The sequence below is a fragment of the Rattus norvegicus genome, chromosome 7, assembly GCF_036323735.1.
Source record: "Rattus norvegicus strain BN/NHsdMcwi chromosome 7, GRCr8, whole genome shotgun sequence".
Lineage (NCBI taxonomy): Eukaryota > Metazoa > Chordata > Mammalia > Rodentia > Muridae > Rattus > Rattus norvegicus.
The window spans coordinates 26,379,239-26,401,449 of NC_086025.1; the positions used below are offsets into that span (position 1 = coordinate 26,379,239).

General features: G+C 39.2%; 1 protein-coding gene across 15 annotated transcripts in view; it reads left to right on the forward strand.

Annotated features, from left to right (window-relative positions):
* Anks1b (ankyrin repeat and sterile alpha motif domain containing 1B) overlaps positions 1–22,211 on the forward strand; it is a 1,165,904-nt gene that overhangs the window by 178,590 nt on the left and 965,103 nt on the right. For all 15 annotated transcript variants that reach the window (NM_001414940.1, NM_001271371.3, XM_039079051.2 and 12 more), the window contains exons 2-3: positions 8,785–8,865; positions 17,338–17,494. In NM_001414940.1, coding sequence (NP_001401869.1) covers positions 8,785–8,865; positions 17,338–17,494 — 238 coding nt within the window. The remainder of the gene's footprint in view (positions 1–8,784; positions 8,866–17,337; positions 17,495–22,211) is intronic.

Genomic DNA, 22,211 nt, shown 5'->3' on the forward strand with positions numbered 1-22,211 from the left:
TGAATCTCTTCTGTTTGCTTCTTCTTTATGCTTGCGAATACTTATGAGACGCAAAGTACGTAGAATAGGTATACAAATTATACACTGATACCAAGTCATAATGACATTTATCTGAATATAATTATGTACATATATGTATGTATATGTAATGTAGACATAATAATTTTGTTATTTATCAAGACCTAAAGCAAATTTCATACTAGTGGGAAGGATGTGGTTTTCTTTTATATGAAGGATTAAAATTAGGCTGAATATTGGTACTGTACAATTTGAACCTCTTTAGCATTTTTTTTGGAGTTGATTGATATTTTGATTTTTATAATCATCAGTGAGTTATTGCCACTTTACAGAAATGCATAGTTCAGAAAGGAAGTGCATTTAGGGCCATTTCAGAAAAAATTTGGAAATTCTCTCCTAATTCCAAATTAAAAATAACGAATTTTTAAAAGGAGATTAGCCGGCAACCTAAATTTCAAAAATCAAACATTTCAATATAATACAGTTCAGATATTTACTAATTTAATACATTTGTGCTGAGGAAGTAAGGTAGGGAAATACGTAAGTTTTTGTCTTCTGTAATCAAACCATTCTGTGTCTATAATAGCAGAAAACTTCGTAGGTTCTGTAAAAACACTGCGCATCTCACACTCTGAGTCTGAACCAAAGTATTTCAGATAGCACTTGCTGTCACGTGTGACTTGAGAGCTCGCGTTGTCATGTGTGGCGTGAGCATGCGCAGTGAAAGTACACGTTGTTTGTTCAGAACTAAGTCAAGTCTTGAAATGCATCATGGGGCGGTGCTACCAGAAACACTTGGAAATCATTGTATATTGTTTTTTAATTAATTTTTGGTTGCCGAACATTCAGAAACCTTTTACTCTCACCATCCCCCCCCCATCTCCCTTTATTCAGTTGTGTGCTCCCATATGAGGTTATAGCCTATCATTGAAGACGCTGTGTTAAACCGATCCTAGTGGCACGCATCTTTAATCCCAGTACTCAGGAGGCAGAGGCAAGGGAATCTATGTGAGTTTGAGGCTGGCCTGGTCCACATAGTGTATTCCAGAACAGACAGAGCTACTTAGTGAGACCTGATCAACCAAAATAAGAACAAATAAAAAGAAGAGAGAAAAATAAATGGAGGGATAGGGCTTGTAAAATGTAAGTATCAATATATCTGTATGATATATACTGTAAAGAGGAATTTATTGGATTATCTTATACTGTAAGGGCTGGAGTGTTCAACAGTGGCTTTCTGTAGGCTAGAAGAGCAGAGAATCTGGTAGCTTTTCAGTCCAAGAAGTGAACGGCTTAGTAGTCCCAGTCTGAAAGTCTGGGAGTTCACTGGGGAGTTGCTGGTCCTTATCAGCGAGCCGGAGAAGCTGGAGTCTGACCGCAGTGGAGGATACGTCAGCCGCAGTGGTGTGAGAGACACCCGCTCAGGAGGAAGTGAAGGAGGCATACCCATGCTCTTTTACCCTGGGATTTCTACTTCTGGGCTGTCCACTTCGAGGGTGGATCTTAACTCCGTTCAGTTAACCCTGTCTGGAAATGCTGTCACAGGGCGTGATGGTGTGTCTCCTGGTGGATGTCGGAAACCAATCACATCAGTGTAACCGTCGATTTTTTTCTTTCCCTCTGTCCCCAATAATAACATTGAGCTGCCCTGCATTACATAATATGAAAGTCTGTGTCCTCATTAGGCCATCAATCACTTGAAATAGGGCTAGTCGGAGAGCTTATAGGGCTCTCTCTACTACTGACTTATTTCCCCAGCTCCAGAGAAGATCCAGAGAAAGCTGACACACTCTTGTGTTGTTAGGAATGGATTTTCTCCTTAGATTTGTGAAGAAAATAACAATGACCAAGTGGTGGGGGTAGTTGTTTCTTACATCTCATTGGCTATGCATGTGTATATTGGCCCAAGGAATTTGGGATTACATTTAAGGACTATCATCTTCACTATGTAAAAACCAAAGAAATGAAATGATTTTGTGCATGTCCTGGTTCAGTAGAAAGCCCAGGAACCTGGTTACATTCCAACCAAGGGAATGGAGTCTTTTGGAAAGTTTTGATCTCATCATAAGAAAGCATTCATTTCGGGTAACGAATGCTGACCAGAAGATTTTTAAAATATTCGGAAGTGCCATTTTTAGTCTCTATTAGAATAAGATAAAGAATCTGGGTTTAAAAAAAACCCACACATAATGAGATTCTCAAGCCTTTTCTGTACATCTGCTAAAGGTCCTTATCATGACTGAGTAAAGGAGGGATATGTTTTTAAGAAGTTGGAATGAATGGGCTATTGACTCAAGGCATGAGCTTTCCAAAATCAGGGTTTCCTTTTTGAGTTCTTAGTTTGAGGTTTTGGGCCTGGATTATTTATAGCCTTCGAATGTGTAGAGATGTTCTGAGGATATGTGGATGTGTGCCTACAGGCTCTGTCGATAGGTGCAGCTGAATTTAGCTTCCTGGCACATGCGCTAAATTTCTATTCTGAACCTCCTTGTTTATAAGAATGTGTGCCTATATTCATTCTGCGAAGAAGAAGAAGAAGAAGAAGAGGAGGAGGAGGAGGAATAAGAAGAAGCATTCATTAGAAAAATTTCAGCTATTACAATTAATTTTTTGTTGATAATAAAAAATTAAAAACTGAGACACAAGAGGTAAATGGAATTCAGAGGACCTCCACCTTATGTTAGCAATAAATAGCAATACAGGGTTCTGAGGTAGCCTGTCTGAAATCAGGCATTCCCCAAAGACACCACAGCTCTCGAAGTTCCTACAAATAGAGTCATCTCGCCAGCTGCACGCCATTCATGAAACTCAGTCATGTGCCAAGCTAACTCTTTTCTATGTGGTTATCACCTCTCAGAGGTTTTCTTTCAGATGTAAGAATTTTATCTCCCTCTATCAGCTTTCTCAATTTGCCATTTTGTACCCAATAGTTCAGGATATTTCTTTCATCTGTTCTATTAACATCGACTGTTCTCATACACATAAAAATACATAACTAAGCCTTTAAAACAGGAGGGCGAGAGAGACCGCTCTGCAGTTAAGATCACACCCTGTCCTTCCAGAAGTCCTAAGTTCAATTCCCAACATCGACACGACATTGATGTCTCACAACCATCTATAATGGGATCTGATTCCCTCTTCTGGCCTGCAGGAGTGAGTGCATGCAGACAGAGCATTCGTATACATGAAATAATACATGAATAAATAAATCTTTAAAATTAATTCCTTTTCTGGTCACTTTGCAAAACGTGTCAGAGAAACTGTCTCCTTGAAATGTCAGTCGTGTTGTGTCACAAGTGTCGAGTTGACTACAGAAGTAATTCCAAGTTTCTTGGAATGCTACAAGTCTCCTCATAATCTAAAGTGAAGGCACCATGATGGTCATTCTTCACTGGCAGTCTGACCAGACTTGGAATCATCCCACAGGCAAGCCCATGGTGTGTCTATGAGTGTATTTTCAGTCTGTGAGGGAAGATTCACCTTGATGTGATGGCAGCAGCCCACAAGGCAGGGTCCTGACCTGATTGAAAATGGAAAAAAAAATCAGACAAATGCTGACATTGCCTTTCCGTTTCCTAATCTTTGAGATGTGAGCAAGTTCCTGCTACTCCAGCTACAGGCTACTCCTGTGGCCATGCCTTCTGCACCACGGTGGGCTGTACCCAAACTGCTTCCAATTTCTCTTTTAAGGTCTTCATGTTAGATATTTGATCACAGCAGCCAAAAAGGAACCAATGAATCTACCTTTCTCTTCACCTTTCCCCCCTCAATACACGGTATTTTTTTTTTTACATTTCATTTTTTATTTTATTTTATTTTTTATTGGATTTTTAAAAAATTTATTTACATTTCAAATGTTATCCCCTTTCCCAGTTTCCTATCCGTAAAACCCCATCCCATCCCCCCTTCCCCTTCTTCTATGAGGGTGTTCCCTGCTTCCCCACCCTGACATTCCCCTACACTGGGGGGTGGAGCCTTGGCAGGACCAAGGGCTTCTCCTCCCGTTGGTGCCCAACAAGGCCATCCTCTGCTACATATGCAGCTGGAGCCATGGGTCTGTCCATGTGTACTCTTTGGATGGTGGTTTAATCCCTGGGAGCTCTGGTTGGTTGGCATTGTTGTTCTTATGGGGTTGCAAACCCCCTCAGCTCCTTCAATCCTTTCTCTAACTCCTCCAGTGAGGACCCCGTTCTCAGTTCAATGGTTAGCTGCTAGCATTTGTCTCTGTATTTGACATGCTCAGGCAAAGCCTCTCAGGAGACAGGCATATCAGGCTTCTGTCAGCGTGCACTTGTAGGCATCAGTAATATTTTTCTGGGTTTGGTGGCTGTATATGGGCTGGGTCCCTAGGGGGGGCAATTACATGGTATTTTAATGGATTCAAACTGTCTTTGACTCTGTTTCCTGCCATTGTATGCCCTTCCTCTAACTGCCCTAGTTTGGCCTCAGTGAAAGAGAATGCACTTAGTCCACTGCAACTGGATGTTCCAGGGTGGGGTGGTACCCAGGGTAGGGTGATACTGAAGAGGGCTTCCCATTCTCTGAGAAGAAGGAGAGGAGTTTGTGAGGGGAGGGACTTATGAGAGCGGGCTGTGATCAGGATGTAAAGTGAATAAATGAAGTTAGTAAAGAAAAATGGAGTTAAATGTATCTTTGTGTACATTTTTTTCTGCACATAATTTTAACCAAAAGGCTTTGAAGACATTATATGTATTTTTCTAAATTAACGCTAATATCTCTCATCTGCCCAGTGGAAATAGTAAGAGTATTTGTCTTATACAGATGTGAAGGAGTTATTGCATAAAACACATTTGGGATTCTGAGTCAAATACGATATTTTGTAGTTCACCTTTTTCATTTAGTATATAGTTTTGTTAGCTTTCAAGGTGTCCACAATTAGATAATAGTTGTTTACTGTAGTAGTGATGTAGCACACCGTACTTGGATGAGTCCCCAGTGCTGGTAAATCCAGTTTTTCCTTGTCTGATCAGCCTCACAATATTCTTCTTTTTGCTATTAAAATTGTCAAGCGTGTGTTTTTGTTTACAGTGTTTACATCAATACCTTCATTTCATACTCACCAAACTCCCCAAAGAGGGGTTGCTAGGCTAAACAACGTTCAGATTTGAAAACAATTTTTGATTATGCCACAGTAACTTTCAAGAACGTAGTTGAATTGAGTTTTCAGCCTTTAAGATTTCTTTCCACCATGCTTCCACTGTTTACCATAAATGACATTTTAAATATGCATGGTACTGTTTTATAAGAACATTTTTATTCAAGTGTATTTTTATGTTTTGAACATAATCTTCCCCTATGTCTCTCTGCCCCCTTCTTCGACCTCCCTTACCATTAACCCCCTTTGCTCTGTTTCATTTGCACCTTCATGTTATAAAAATACACATGCACACATATTTGTATTCTTATACATTGGTATAAATACACACAGAGGGACATTATTTTAGGTCTTTGTGAAAATTTAGAAACCACAAATTAGAGAAGACTTGGTACTGATGGTTTCACGACTGACGTAATTCTCTGTATTTGCATCCACCTTTCTACTACTGCTGCTATCCCGTTCTTTTTTCTGGATTAATAACTTCCATGGGGGCATCTAGACCATATATATATGTATATGTATATGTATATATATATATATATATATATATATATGTTGGTTCCCACATAGTATTGTGAGTAGTGCTGCAGTCAGCGTTGATGGACAGCAATCCTCCCCTGTGTCTGTCTTTTTCACTTAGGGCGATGTTCCCTGTGCTCATCCCATGCTGTAGCAAGCGTCAGGGTCTTTCCTCATTTTACATTAATTATAAGCGTATCCCACACTTGGTTTACTCGTCCGTCAGTTGACAGGCATTTTGGTTGTTTGACTGTCTCAGCTCTTGGTGGATAAATGCTGCCAGTGCACACAGGCGTGCTGTTACCTTTATTGCCATGATATTAATATCTTGGTGTATATTCAGAAGGGTGATTGCTGGGCTACGTGAAGTTCTATTTTTAATTTATTTTAAAACATCCACGGTGTTTTCGTAGTGGCTATATCATTTTACATTCTAGCTAGCAGTGTATAGACAGTTTCTATTCCCCAAACCTTTATGAGCACTTAAAAAAAAAAGGGACAGCTATGCAAAGAATGACAATAACCATCCTAATGAGTGAAATTGATTACTGATGAAATCTGATGGTTAATGAAATGGTAGGCTTTTTCACATACCCATTTTCTATTTTCCTATTCCCTTTGGAGGACATGTATTCAGGATTTATGCCTATTTTAGAGGGATTATTTGGTTTCTTTTGTTAATGTGTTATATGATTCATGAGCTGTTTTTTTTACCCTGATGTGTGTGTGCTTGTGTGTGTGAGTGTGCATGTATGTGAGTGTGTGCGTGCGTGTGTGCATGTGTATGAGTGTGTGTGTGCATGTGTGTGTGCATGTTTGTGTGTGTTCATGTGTATGTGTATGAGTGTGTGCGTATGCATGTGTGTGTGAGTGTGTGTGTCATGTGTGGGACAGATGCCATTAGAGGGCATACTGGGCAACTGTGAAGACAGACTTAGATTACATGGGTGCTGGCAATACAACTTGTAGCCTTTTAAGAATTGAGTGTGAACCTTTAATGGCCAATCTCTAGCTCTTTTTTTGTTTCTTAAACTAGAAGCTGGGGTTCAGGTTGAGCCTTTCCTCTCATCTCAATTAGTGTTTTAGTGACACTAGTTCGTTCGGTATACTTTGTGCATGGAAGGTTTTAGTATGTAAAGTTTAAATCAGTTTAGTAAGCCAAGTTTAGTGTGTTATGTTTTAAGCTTAAAACACTTTGCAATTTCCTTTTTATTATCTTCTTCGACTTTGATGTTACTTCATTGCCAACAACAGGGGTTCCCAGGTATTTCTGTGTGAGTTCTTTCTAATTTAATTTCACTGTAGTCAGAGCCTATATCTATCTTAATTTGAATACTTTCATGTATATCGGGCCTATTTTATGTTACTTGCTGTGTTTTGATAAATATCCTGAGTTTACTTGTAAAAACTTTTATTATTCTGTTATTATTACATAAAAAATGTCACATAAATTCCAGTTAGATCAACTTGGCGGATAATATTATTTAGTTTCATACTGATTTTCTTTTTATTTCATCAACTGAGAGCTAGTTTAATTTTTTTTCAGACATAGGTATATAAGCCTGCTTTACCTTTGCAGCTGAGCCAGGTTTCACTTAATGTATTTGGAAGATCTGCTGTTATGTGCGTTAAAAAACTACGTAAGATCATTATGTGCTCTTGTCAAGTTGTGCCCTTAATGACTATCAAATGACCCTTTCTGTCTTTTGTTTATCTGTGTTGCAACCTTGTTTGGATCAGGTCTTCTTTCTCTATTAAGAAAATCATTGAGGTTTCTTAACTCTCTCTCTTTCGTGTGTGTGTGTGTGTGTGTGTGTGTGTGTGTGTGTGTGTTAGAGATCTCTCACCAAAACCTCAGACCTTGACTATGCTAAGCAAGTCTATACTTAGCTGTACAAACAGCTTAGTAATTTAGGGTTTTTAAAATTAAATTAAATTAATTAATTTAATTAATAAAAATGAATCATTTGTGTTATTTAAATTAATTAAATTTAATTCATTTAATTAAATTTAGGGTGTATTTTATTAAAGCTTGCTTTTCATCTCTCTCCGTATGTATGTATGTACATACACATATACATATGTGTGTGTGTATTTATTCACTTATGCATATCTATTCATGTGTGTGTGTATTTTCCTGCATGTTTGAATGTGTACCATATCCATTATCTACATTAGACTTTTGAGACAGGAGTTAGATATATTCCTGGCTGTCCTGGAACTCCTGTATAGACCATGCTGGTCTCCAACTCTCAGAGACCTGCCTGCCTTTCCTCTTGTGTGCTAGAATTAAAGCCATGAGCCGCCACACCCAGTCAGACTATGCTCTTAGAAGGAAAGATTATTGTCTATGATTTTGTATTTTCAGTGCTTGTCACAATATGTGACCTGGAGTTAATACACTATAAATATTTCGTGAATATGAATTTGCCATTAGCTAGTATCTTTTCTAATTTCAATATCAGCATGAACATTAGATTAAAGTCATTTTGTCTGCTCTTAGAAAAGTGTCTTTCAATGCTTTATGGTCTCCAAAGGCTAAAAGTAATTTCTTTAATTGCAGTGATCAATTACCAAATGAGTCTTTTACATAGTTATGTGTTAGTTCCAGAACATATTGTATAGTAAAGTCAATGGTAAGAGCATAATGGTTCTTGTGGTTTTCTATACATTTCCTTGGCAGCAATAGAACAAGAAGAAGAGCTTAAGTCTTCCCATAATGCAAACGTGTAATGCAGTGCACATAAATCTCTTCCATGTCAGGGTGAGTGCATTAAAAGAGTGGAGGCAAGTGTCATAGAGCCTTATTCTTTAGTACATAGTACCTGAGTATTAATACTTGAGTAATAATAGTGAGAGGAAAATTTTGGACCCAGACTTAATGCACGACAGCGAGTAGATATTCAGTAGTATATTTGAAGATGGTGGCACCCACTGTTGGATTTCTCTATGTCAAATAAATGAAGTTATTCTTTGGGGGGGGTGTAGATGAAAGCTGTCTTTCGTTTTGTACCGAACCGCAGTTTTCGTAGGCTACCCGTCGCCTGCTACGCGCCTGCGTGGTTCTCGCTCCTGAAAGCGTGACTCTGTACCTGTTAACTCTGTGCTTGTGTTTGTTTCGTTCGCAGCATCTGGCGAGGTCCCAACGTGAACTGCACAGACAGTTCGGGTTACACCGCTTTGCACCACGCAGCCTTAAATGGACATAAGTAAGTGCCACTTATTCGGACTGGACGTTTTACGGATTGGGTTACATGTGATCACATTATCTGTATCTGTTGTCGCCCTTCTCATTTCTCAAGTCTTCTGGTCCTAGGCCGTTTAGCGAGGAGGCCCCGGATGGTAACACTGATGAGTTATGCTCGGTAGGGATATCACTGAGCATGGGTGTGTTCCGTCAATTCAAAGGAGTAGTAAACAGATTCACACAGGAATGATGGAAGCAGGGACCATGCTAATCCTGTGTAGTTTTAGGGAAAAAACAGGATAAAGAAAACCCAAACTACTACTTACCTTCTCGTGACCTTTACCTACTCCCCCTCAACACAGGAGTGGACTCTTGCCACAGTCCTGCCACCAGAGGCCATGGGTACTTATGTGATGCTTTCTGTCATATATAATCACCTTTCTTAGCTCTAACCTATTTGATCTTATGGGATTAATGTCTTCATTAATATGCTAGTTTATGCTATGGGGCATGAGAGAACATAGAACTACAACCAGTATTTTATATCTGTATTCTGGCTAGGTAAGCTAAGGGTTTAGTGCTAAAATGTGATGCATTTTCTTGGTGACACAGATGTTCTGACTTTTGCTACCCTAAGAGGAATGTGCCCTTCCCTGTCTCCCTCTTTCCCTTTTTGCTTTCCTTTTGAGGAATGAAGTAAGCTGGGTCGCAGGCTTGGCTCTTTTCATTTAACTTTAGAGTTTTGAGTGGAATGTGTTCATCACTGCAAGATTGTATCCTATAGGAGTGCAGGCTCATCCTTGTGTACTTTGTGAGTTCAAGGGCATCCTGAGCTACATGAGAATACATAAACACACACACATATACATTCATACACATATCTATTTCTTCCCACATAAAATTTATTTAAATTTGAAATATACAGGCCTAACTTATACTCTTGTCGATTATTACTTTGGTGTCCATAAAACTTACTTCAAAAACCCTTAGAATTTCTGTATTATTTATTACCCTTACAGTTTTTCTCTTAAAACTTATATAAATCTAACCTCAGCAGTCTGTCTGTCTCTCTCTCTCTCTCTCTCTCTCTCTCTCTCTCTCTCTCTCTCTATTGATGTGGACCTCAGACTCACAATGTTGTTCAGCAGTATATTTAGAGAACCATCTGAATTGCAAAAAATATTACAAATTTGATCTTCCATTATTTATATTCTTAGTATTGGATTACCAAACACATTTGTTTTATCTGTTTCTTTTGTATTATCTTATCATATCCTATCTAGCTTAGAGTGTTTTGTTTTGATAGGATTTTTTATTATTAGATTGCTTTTCTGTAGAATGGAAACCATGTCCGTGTGTCTATTTGTCTGTCACTATTTTCTTTTCAAAGATCAGTTCAATCCCATGACCTCTTCCCATGCCTCTGGCAAACTGGGATTGTGGATGTGAAACACTGGGCTCAGTTCGCAGGTCTCCTTCAAAAGTGAAATTATTATTTATGATTCTTGTATCAGGATGATTAGATTCCAAGGCTAATTTAAACCAGTTTAGACCAGAGAGAATGATATTTCTTTTTCATTTAGAGTTCAGGTTTCTGGTGAAGGTAAACTCTGTGGGGCACACCTGACATTTACCATCTCAGGGCCAACTACGAATTACACTCATTTCTTGTTTTCCTACAGTGCCACTTCTCAAGTGTTTGAAAGCAAGTTAGGACTTGTAGCTTTTCTAAATTTTCAGAAAATCTATTTACTGAACATTATTGCCTTACACATGATGACCTGGGAAAACATTACTGTTTCTGTTACCAACATAGAAAGCAAAGATAATTTAGAGGAACCCAGCAGTAATCATTATGATTAGCATAAAGAAAATAGGATTCGGCCAGGTATTTTAAGCATCCTACTCATTGTAAGTATTCCATACTTACATATCTTTGATTTTTATCTGATGAGCTCGTTTGTCAACCACTTTCTAGTAAAACTTTTTCTCAATAGCATCCTATTGCACATGCTTTGGAAAAAGTGGGAAAGGTGTCTAAACTGCTAATCATTTACTTTTAATATGTGTCATTGGTAACTTTTTTTTTTTTTTTTTTTTTTTGGTTTCAGTCCAGTGTGTATCAGTGCACTGGCTAGGCTAGTCTTCACTGATCTTTCAATTACAGTTTCGATATCTACGTTGTGTATCGTTCGTCTCTCAGTTTTGTATTGTGATGCTATGGTTCTGAAATTTGGAATATTCTGCCTATATGTGTAAGTTACTTACAGACTTCTACACATAGACACCATTATCTTGCCTAATCCCACTTACTGGATATATGGACAGAGCAGGCCATTCACTTGTATCGTACGATGGGGTTGTACCGTGACCCTCAGCGTTCTTGTTACAAGTCTACGCTTTTATCATTTGTCCGCTTTACTGCCTCCTGCACCTAACCTCTCCCCGGATTTTCTGTGTAACCTTATGCATTTCTAAGATACCTTCCCATATCATCAGGTAGTGTTTCCCATGGAATCCTAACTAATTCTGTCTTAGGTTTCAAAAAGTTATTTCAAGGAGAGAAGATCACCATTGAAGGTGGGACCGGCTGATACTTCTTTTGTTTGCTATTGTCCCTTAGCATAGGCCATTAATGCTTTACTGTGTTGCATTTTTCTCTAGTAAACCTTAGCAGGTAATGAAAAAAGAATATTGCATTCTCGTTGCTACTGCGATTCCTAGGTTGTTCCTATAAATGTGACTTCTAGGCTAGAGTTTGCAGACTCTCGGAGCTAGGGAGCACGCATGCCTGAGGGCCCCCGCATTTCATTCTTTTGCCTTCAGTTTAACTTTTCCCCACCACCAATGTGTGAGCAGCCCTAAGCCTCCACACTGGAGACTGAGACCATTTCTTCCACGTTGGTGTGTCCTCCTGGAGCCCTTGTTTATCAGCACTGGTTAATCCACAAACGGAGGAGAAGCATCTTCTTCCCATGATGCACCATTTCATACGGAACAATTCATTGCCAATCAGTCAGGCTGGACACAGCAGAAATGGTCATTTGCAATTACAGAATAGAAAGTTATTACTTTTAAATGACAGAGAAAAAAAATCACGGTCAAGGAGAAATTGTACTGGGGATAAGTATCAACAATTTCCACTCAAACATCAATCCCTTAATTCTCTTTTGAATAACAATGCCGGTCCTCCTCACCCTTCCCCACCAAGTCTTTTCCCTTCCATACTTTTCTACCTGCTTTGCCTTCCTTCTTCCGGCCCTCTTTCCTGTTTGACTTTTCTTTCTTCCTGTGTTCTGTTGTCTTGTCTTGTCTTGTAAGTAATTAGTTAATAAATGCCGGGGGTGGAAGTCAAGACTAGGTTTACTAGGCAAGCTTTCTCTTGGCCGGGCACAGTACAGCTCCCTTGTTAGGCCCCTCCCTCTCTGTGTCTCTCCAGGTCTTTCTTTCTTTCTTTCCTTTTTTTTTTTTTTTTTTTTTTTGGTTCTTTTTTTTCGGAGCTGGGGACCGAACCCAGGGCGTTGCGCTTCCTAGGCAAGCGCTCTACCACTGAGCTAAATCCCCAGCCCCCAGGTCTTTCTTTCTTTTCTTTTTTTCTTTTTTCTTTCAGTCATGGTGCTTCTTACAGGCTGACTTTGAGAGACTCAGTCTTCTCCGGTCTCTATCTTACAAGGGCTGGGATCACCTGCCTAGATAGTTTTCAAAAAACAATTTACCAATTTTTTTTAAAATTACACTTAAGTTCTTATATTTCATTTTATTCCCCTTCTCTAATTAGGAAAATGTTCCTTATTTTTCTTAAGTCTTATTTCTCAAACCCTGTTTGGATGTGTTGTGGTACTACTTGGATACTCTTGAAAATTAAAAGTGTCAACAAACTATCTTTATCCCCTTGAAGATATGCGTGTGAAGATAATACGGCATGTGTGGAGTTAAGAATAATTTCCGTTTTATCTCTTTAGAATTTAATATCATGTAGACTCTAGTATCTGCAATCTAAATCGTATGTTAAATTGGAGCTAGAATCCAGAGAGGACGCTGTCTCTAGTTTTGATTTTTTTTCTTAGCTTTTTTTTTTTTTCCGGAGCTGGGGACCAAACCCAGGGCCTTGAGCTTGCTAGGCAAGCGCTCTACCACTGAGCTAAATCCCCAAAACCCCCCCCCCCCCCGCTTTTTTTTAAATAAGAGAGGGACACTCTAAAATTTTTATAATCAGATACCCAGAGTTGTTGCAATAGCTAGAAAACCCTTAGATTTAATTGTTTTTTTCCACAGGCTAGAAATTATAAGTATGAATTTATTATATAAAGAAGCTTCCGTGAGAGTGGGCCATATGTCCCCCAGCCTTCTGGGCATGCACAGCACACCTGAGACTTTATTTGCTTTAAAGAGAAGCAGGTGGCCTTTGGGAAGTCTGGTGCCAGCCTTAAGAGAATTGAAACTCATTGGTTAGTTAATTCTAAAACCAGATGAAGCTGTTATTTTGAGACCTACAGACAAGCAACAGGATAAAGTAAACACAGTTGTAATGAAGTTATATGGAATCTTCTTGAGAAAACTGAGAAAAAATGATGTTGGCACAACCAAGTACTTTGATTTTGCTTAGAATTTACTCTGAATTTCTTCAGTGATATTTAATATTAATCAGAAATGTTTCCATACTTATCAGAACAGGAATGCAAATGAGAGTGGAAAAAACAATATAATTTGTATTTTTATCTGAATTTGCATCTATTATGTGCAAAATAATTAAATTATTTAAGTTGGAATACTTTTGATTTAATTTGATACTTTGTTTTGCCTCTGGCAATAAAGTTACGTTTTCTGTCACCCCCGTGTCTTAGTTAGGGTTTCCATTGTTGTGAAGAGACATCATGACCAAGGCGACTCTTGTAAAGACAAACATTTAATTGGGGCTGGCTAACAGTTTCAGGGTGTCAGTCCATTGTCATCATGGCAGAAAGCACTGGGAGCATCCAGGCAGGCCTGGTGCTGCTGGAGGAGCCCAGAGCTCTTCATCTTGATTCGCAGGCAGCCAGGAGGAGACTAGATTTTGTTTCACAGTAGGGGTAGCTTGAGCATTTAAGACCTCAAAAGCCCTGCCTTCAGTGACAAACTTTTTCTAACAAGGCCACAACTCTTCCCTTGCTACTCCTTCTAATAGTAGCACTTCCTATGGGCCAAGCATTCAAACACAGAGTCTATGGGGGCCAAACCTATTCAAACCACCACACCCATCTACCACATTCATTTTAGGATTTCAGAACACCTTTTTTTGGTGTGTGTGTGTGTGTGTGTGTGTGTGTGTGTGTGTGTGTGTGTGTATGTGTGTGTGCGCGCGCGTGTGCGCTTTTCTCACAAAGGTAAACTCTATGAGGCCTGACATTTACAGTGTTGGGCCTGACTCTGAGCTACACTCATACAGTGTCACCATACACAGCCCTCAAGTGTCTGAAATCAAGCTAGGACTTGCTAGCACTGAATTCAGGTTTTGTACCTGCTAAGTGTGTACTCTGTGGCTGAGACACACTATTTACCCCGGGTCACAATATCAAATGCTGGCTATGAGAACCATTGTTCCTTTTTTTTTGGTAAAATGCTTCCTAGTCTAGAGGCATCAACAGTGTAATCCAAGGAATGAAACAGCCAACATCCTTAGTTGTTTGCCTTCCCCGAATAAGGTATTACATTCAGTCTATAGGAAAATAAAAAGTAATAATAGGAGTATTCTTGTAACCTTTAAGTTTATATATAGAAAGTACTTAAAATTTAATTTGCTCTTAATGAGCCTGTATGGAAAAGGCCATTTAATTAACATTAGATATGATACATCTAGATGCACCATAAGGATGACTAATGACAGTTTATTAATGATAGTATTTATTGTGTTTAAATAACTGCCAGGTACTGGCTTGATTAAAAGTCAAACTTTATTTTTAAAAAATGTGCTCTCAAATGGAACCTGAACTCAGCCGATTTACTAGTTAATAAATTTGAATAAGGTTATAAAACTTACCATAAAAAATTGGAAAGAAGATTTAAATGTAAAGGTACACACACTTATCAAGCAGCCCATATTGCTCCCAGGTACTTGGGAGGCTGAGGCAAGAGTTGAAGACCATCCTTAAATCTGGCAGGCCCTTTCCTCAGAATAAAGTAAAAAAATGTTTAGGGATAATAGCTAATGCATTTGCTTACATTTTTCAAGGCCCTGGATTTAATCGCCCAGTACTGTAGAAACACAAAGACATTTAGTAAACACATCAAAAGTGTACCACATGGAAGGAATGGGACAGCTAGGTGACTCAGCTAGTAAAAGCTTTGCACATCAAGTCTGACAACCTGTGCTCAAAGCTCCCATACCCACGTGGTGGAAGGAGAAATCCTACTTTGGCAAGGTGTCCGCTGACCTCCACACGTGTGTCCCCCATCAGATAAACTAATGTAATAAATGTAAAAAGATTGTTAGTATTTAGTGATGTTCTTCTTCTAACTCATATAGACTGTCCCTTTCTGACTTAGGTATTAAATGGTTATAATATTATGTATACAATACAAATGTTTAAAATAAGTCACTGTTTAAAAATAATCGTTTTTCAATGCTTCATAATTTTTCTGGATAAACAGTCAATGCTTAGCATTGACATGATTAGGAAATAACAAAATTTGAGACCAAGAAAAAGTTCTGAATTTTTAGTGAGAGTAAAAGGAAAGGTTTCACCCCATCAATCCTTTTCATCTTCCCCTTGAAAGGTATTTTTAGTCTGTGCTGTGTTGCTATGATGAAATACACAAGGCCGGGCTACTTTATAAAGAAAGGAAAAGTAAGGGGACCATTTTGCTGCTTGTTTCCTTACACTTGTCAATAACACAACATATTTGGAATTGAAAGCCCCATTCTGGCTCTTAGTGGGTTTTTCTTATTCATAACAATTGATTGGATTCTTCTTACCTCAGTGTGGCTATTTACTTTTCTCAGAATTGAAGACTCTCAGACAGCTCTTATGTGGCAGAGATGAGAAAAATCATGTGACTTGGATAAATGTCAAATTTCACTTCCACCCAGTCTTGTTCTTATTTGAAACACATTCTCGTGCTTACATAGTGAGTGGAGTGCCGGTTATCACATGACATTTGTGACTCCCATTTAACATTCTTACCACACTTCAGCAGTTGATGCTGTTTTGTTTTTCTACTGTCTTTTCCAGAAAGGAAAAGAAAACGGTGCTAAAATTAAAAGTCAGGAAGTTGGCATGGCCAAGTCACTCCCAGCCTTCTAAATTTGGATCTTTTTAAATAAGAACCTTTTAAAGATTCGTTAGGATTTAATTTATCGACTGGAGAGATGGCTTAGCACAAGTGCAGTTCAAAGCACTTCCAGAGGACCTGGGTTCAGTTTCCAGCACACACACTGGGCCGCTGACAACTACCTATAACTTCAGCTCCCAGGCTCTGATTTATTCTGGCCTTCATGGTCACTCCACATGCACTCACACACACACGGGCCGCTCATGGGCACAAACACACACAGACAGACGCAAGTACAACCAGCTCTTAAAAGAGGTATAATTCATGTCTTACTTTCTCAGAAATCTTATCATTAGAAGATGAAGATTCCTCAGAACACACAAGCATATCTGTAACATATTCTCTGTTTTTTTTTTAATCACAATTTCATCTACATTGCAACTGTATCTAGCGGTTAGGCTACGTTTGGGGCATACGATTTAACCATTTATTGTTATTTTGCATTCTATCTGTTTCTTCTGAGGTATTAGGATTCAAACCTCATTTCTTTTTAAATGGCCACTTACTTTTTCGTCTTTACCAGTCTTGGTTTAATCTCATGAAAAAATTTATATTCTGCTATATTCTTTCTATTGGTAATTTTCTCAACCCCAAGGATTGACTTTAGTCAATTCTGGCTTTTAATAGTGATCTAGTCCTATACTTAGCTTGTTAGCTCCCTCACCCATGTACCTAAATTTCTCTTTTGTATACATCTTCATTCATTCATTCATTCATTCATTCATTCTAGTCCTCTCTAGAGGTAATACGGAAAACCACCCAGATTTATCTTAGCACTTTTAGTAATTTTATTGATTAGTTAATAATCCGGGTCTATACACACTGTGCATGTATGTATGTGTGCATGCCTGCACGAGTCTTGGGAGGGCTTAGAGTATTTTCTAAGTAAAATAGTTTGTCAACTGTGAGAACTCTTTTTTCTTTTCTTTTTTTTTTTTTTTGGTTCTTTTTTTTCAGAGCTGGGGACCAAACCCAGGGCCTTGCGCTTCCTAGGCAAGCGCTCTACCACTGAGCTAAATCCCCAACCCCCTGTGAGAACTCTTAATCCAGATCTTAAACTGTAGGGCCTCAAATGATTGTTAGTCCCTAGTAAACGTTCATAGTTGCCCAATAAAAAAACTCTGTGTTGTTGAGCATGTCTTCTTCTCTGTTGTTTTCTTTTCTTTTGTTTGCTTTTTCCCCCCAGGGACATAGTTCTCAAACTACTTCAATTCGAGGCGTCCACCAATGTCGCAGACAACAAAGGTTACTTCCCCATTCACCTGGCTGCCTGGAAAGGAGACGTGGAGATTGTGAAGATTCTTATCCATCACGGGCCTTCACATTCCAGAGTCAATGAACAGGTGCACTCGTCGAATGCTTGCTCATGCCGTAATTTACTCCCAAGTTTTGCAAAGGCAAAGCCACTTTGAGTCATTGGTCGCTTTTATCTTTACCCTGCCCCGCAAATCATTCTCCTGCAGAATCTCCTAAAGAAGAGATTTGCACATTTCTCTGGGTTTGGATGCGATGCACAGGCTCTGTGGGTTTGGATATCACGCACAGGCAGTAAAGCATTTGGGAAGACCCTCTGTTAAAAAGGAAAACCCCCACATAGAGCAAGTAATTGTAAAAGTTTTGCCTGCCTTATAGAATCATCGCCCATTTTTAAGTCTACTGAATAAAGATAGGACGTTATCCGTGTTTGTAACGAGAATGATTGTTCCTTAATAAAATGGTGAATGCTAAAACATTGTTTACAGCGATCATTTGCATAATGTTTTCATTTTCACAGTTAAGTACACTTTTTTTTCGGGGTAATGGGTAAAATACAGTGTTCACAGTTTCTAGTCTCCCAGTAAGTTAAACATTTCCTCTAAACATATACATGCAAGACAGAGATGTCTAGACTGAGCCAAGCACCACAGAGAATTATAATAAGGGCAGAAAGAGTCAGACTGAACGTAATATCTGCATTATAAACAATGAACGGATTTAGAAAGGAATTCAGTTCTGAGCATTGATACAGACCAGAGTGCATTTTTGAGAGAGGGAAATGCGTCCTCCTCATGTAATATAGTATAAGAGACACCTTGAGCTCTCAATGCCCCCTACTGTTCCAATTCTGTAAAACTATATTTGAAAACCAGCTTGCAGTCCAACAATTGAATCACACCCTCACAGCCGTAGTATTAAGCTGCAGGCCTCCTGCCGCCCAACACCAATGTAAATAGATCACTGTGGGGCAAGAGTTTCTAATTCAAGGACAATTAGCAGAGTGTTCGAATAGCTATAGAGTATGCAGACCTTTGCCTGAAATTGAGAGGAAATAAGAAGGAAAAGCAACCCTAGCTTTAAACAACAAAGGTAAAGAAGAAAAATTTCACCCAAGCGCAGTGTTGAAAAGACCAATTAACGAAAAGCTAGTTTTATTTGTCAGAAAAGTGTCTCGTTCACCGTTACGACAATAAAATTTGGTGTTTATGTCGTTGCAGAAATGTAGGTTTTTTTCGAAATTAGGATGCATTTAAGTATTTCTTTTTTTAAATATCAGACCTGGCTATCTTTATCATCACATCATGCTAAAAGGAAATTTGTGAGATTCCTACTCTGTTCCCGAGATCCAGGGCTTACATCATTTACAGGATGAGCCATCTGGTGGTTATTCCTAAAACTGTCTTCATGGCGCCTGGCCAACCTGAAGTGACAAAGTGAAAGAAAAACAGCCCAAGGTTAAAGAGAAGGCTGTGGACTTAAGTAAACAATGTTTTTTTTTTTAAATGACACGGAAATAAGAAACACACAGTGTCCACTTATCTTTGAAAGTTGAAACTCTTAAGTGGTGTAAGTGTATTGGTATGATTTGCAAGAAACGCTTGTTTTTGGTAATATTGAAGATCGATCGCATTCTGGAAAAAAAAAATCCTTTGAAGAAGACTGGAGTAGAAATCCTCTTTTTGCATTTCCACTATTGAGTGCTGTGGTTTGGTTGGCAACAAGTTGAACACTTCTTGAGACTGCTTTGGTGGTGCCTGTGCATGTATGTGCCTGTGCATGCATGTGTGTGTGTGTGTGTGTGTGTGTGTGTGTGTGCACTAGTGCCCAGGCAGCTGTATGAATATGCATGTGGAAGGACTGTAAGCCTGTGCCATCATGCCTGCTTTTTTTTTTTTTTTTTTTTTTTTTTTTTTGGAGCTGGGGACTGAACCCAGAGCCTTGTGCTTGCTAGGCAAGCGCTCTACCACTGAGCCAAATCCCCAACCCCATGCCTGCTTGAAATTTTTATTTTTTTTAATGTGGGTTGTGTGGCTGGGGCTTAGCATCTAGGCCTTAACATCCTAGAATCCGAGCATCTCAGCACCTTCTCCAGACTTTTCTTTCTAAATTTATCCTTCCGTTTTAGACCAATACCCTTGAGAGAGTCAGGAGTGTGAATTTTATTCTTACCAGTAACTTGGATTTTAGCTCCCCGCCCCAATTGGTACAGAAACGTTTTAGCCAATTAGAAACTTTTATGTATTTAAACAGTAGCAGGAGGAAGGAAAATCGACATTAATGAGGACTAAGGGCAGTCAGCCATTGTTCAAAGTACTTCCACCTGCACAACGTTGCTTAATTCCAAATGTTACTTAGTAATTGGAAGTGAAACTCTCTTTCCTATTTTATAGCCAGACAAACAGAGTTCAGTTAAGCTAAGTCAGTTGGTTAAGGCCACACGCTTCTGGGTGGCCCGAACTGAGACTTGAACTCTGAGTCTTGGTCTTAGACACTAATGCTGCCATCCCAGTCCCTGTTACTTACAGTTTCCAGTGACAGGCAAGCTACACCACCTTCCTGATTCCTATCACAGCCTGGTGAAGTATGGATTATCATGGCTGCTGGCTGGACGAGGCCATGTCCTTAGAGAAGGAGATGTCCAGGATGCATCTATTCAGAAATGGAATGAATGTTTAAAAGGGGTTTTCAGATCCAAAGGACAAGCTCTTAACCAATTACACAGTCATGGCATTGAAACTATGCCCCTTGGTTAGCGTTTCACTTTCTGAAGAGGACCTTTGACTTCTTATATGGTTGTCCTCTTATCAGGTATCCAATAACCCAGGTGGAAACCTCAATTCTATTATTTCTTTGCATCGCTTCAGATTTTCTTGGGGGAAAGCATTTGTAAGCAATTTCACTTCAAAATGCCTTTGTCGTTACTTGGGAAAAATGCTAATGTTCATACCATGTTTTACGAGTCTTCAGCAGGCTTCTTTTTTTTTTTTAAACAAAAAGATTTGTTTATTTATTATATATACAGTATTCTGCATGCATGTATGCCTGCATGCCAGAAGAGGGCATCAGATCCCAGTATAAAGCTTATGAGCCACCATGTGGTTGCTGGGAATTGAACTCAGGACCTCTGGAAGAGCAGCCAGTGAGTGCCCTTAACTGCTGAGCCATCTCTGCAGCCCCAGACTTTTTAAACAATCCCATTTAATGCTTTATCACACTTTTGATGTGTTGCCACACAGTGTCAGGGATTATTTGTCCTTCTATGTTTCACTGCACGGGTCCTTGTCTGGATCGTCGCTTTTGTGCTTTGGGTCATTTAGTGACTTAAGGGTTGCATGAACCATCAACATTGGATCTGCCATCCACACTGGATCTGATACCTGAGATGAGCATTAAATGTCATCTAGGGTGTTTCCTGTCAGGAGAGACATGGAATAGAACAGCTCCACATTTCCTCATGCGCTGATTACCCTGTGATTCAAAACTTCCCAAGTACTTCTGGAAGTTTCCATTTATCGTTTCAGACCTTCGCTGAGCATAAGGAACTGAGATTGTGCATTGTGATATTACTGGTTGGTATATGCGATAAGTTTTAATAACACCAGTTAGCAGAACATGTTTTTTTTTCTATATCATGTTTTTATGCTGTAACATAAACTCTGAGCTTATACTGAGCTTATAAAACATCCAGATGAAAAATATTATGGAGTCCATTTTAGAAAATAATTCGGTCAATCTTGCATTTCAATGTTTAAAAAAAAAACCCTGCCTGACATATTTTGGCTCATGAACTACACCATGTGTGAGGACAGTGTTCTTATGTACAGATGACGACCGTTCAGGGATCCAGTGAACTGTGCATGACGGGTGTGCTAAGGTTTCTGGGTAGATCCTGTTCACCATTCTATTTTGTACAAAAGCCGGGACGCAGAGGATGCAGAGGAGGACCATGGCAGAAAACAGGGAAGGACAGCCTTGGACGGATGCTTACACAGGGAATGCTAAATGGGGTAATGGCTTTGGTAGTGGGGGGGCAGCAGGGGAGGAGTGAGAGGTGGGAAGGGAAGGGTGGATGTGGTGCTCTTATTGAATTTGGTCACAAAGGATGGAGAAATAAATAAATACAAGAAAGGCAAACTCTGGTACTCCGTGGAAACCAGGAAGGAAGTGAGGCATCGTTTCCAGTTCTTCGTGTGTTATGTGTGTTTTGTGTACATCCATCTCACCCTCCTTTACCCTGGCCTTGTTTTTCTCTTTAATATACTACTGGGGCCAAAGTCAGAGGATCCTTGTGTCAGAAGCACTTTGTCTTTGTTGCTTGAACTCAGGTCTTTTGGTAGGTGAGGTTTGTCAGCTGTTTCCTTTTGTTACCCATTGTCTATAAGTATCTTACAGTGTTCTGACAGTGGCTTACAGCGTTCAGAGGCTAGTTATTCGGTTAAAGGTGAAGAATTCAGAACCTTTAAAGAATGTTCTCTGTAGATGAACTAGCAATTGTTAATCAATACACCATCATAGTCTACATAAATGAGATGTTTCTTTCTTGGACTCTTAGTGAGCGTGGACACAGGTATATAATCTTGCCTTTGAAAAATTTTTAGTCTCCCCTGGTAAAAGCCCAAGCATGTGTTGATTGTGGATAAAAACCTGGGAACATTGTCTCCTAAATAGGTCTTTAATGACGGAGATAATTTCTCCTGAGATTTGAACAGCACTAATTTGGTATTATTAGAAGGACTTACAATTTCGCTCCTATTTTCTAGGCTAAGGACTGAGGAAAAGTAGAGAGATGTTCGAGGACTCATT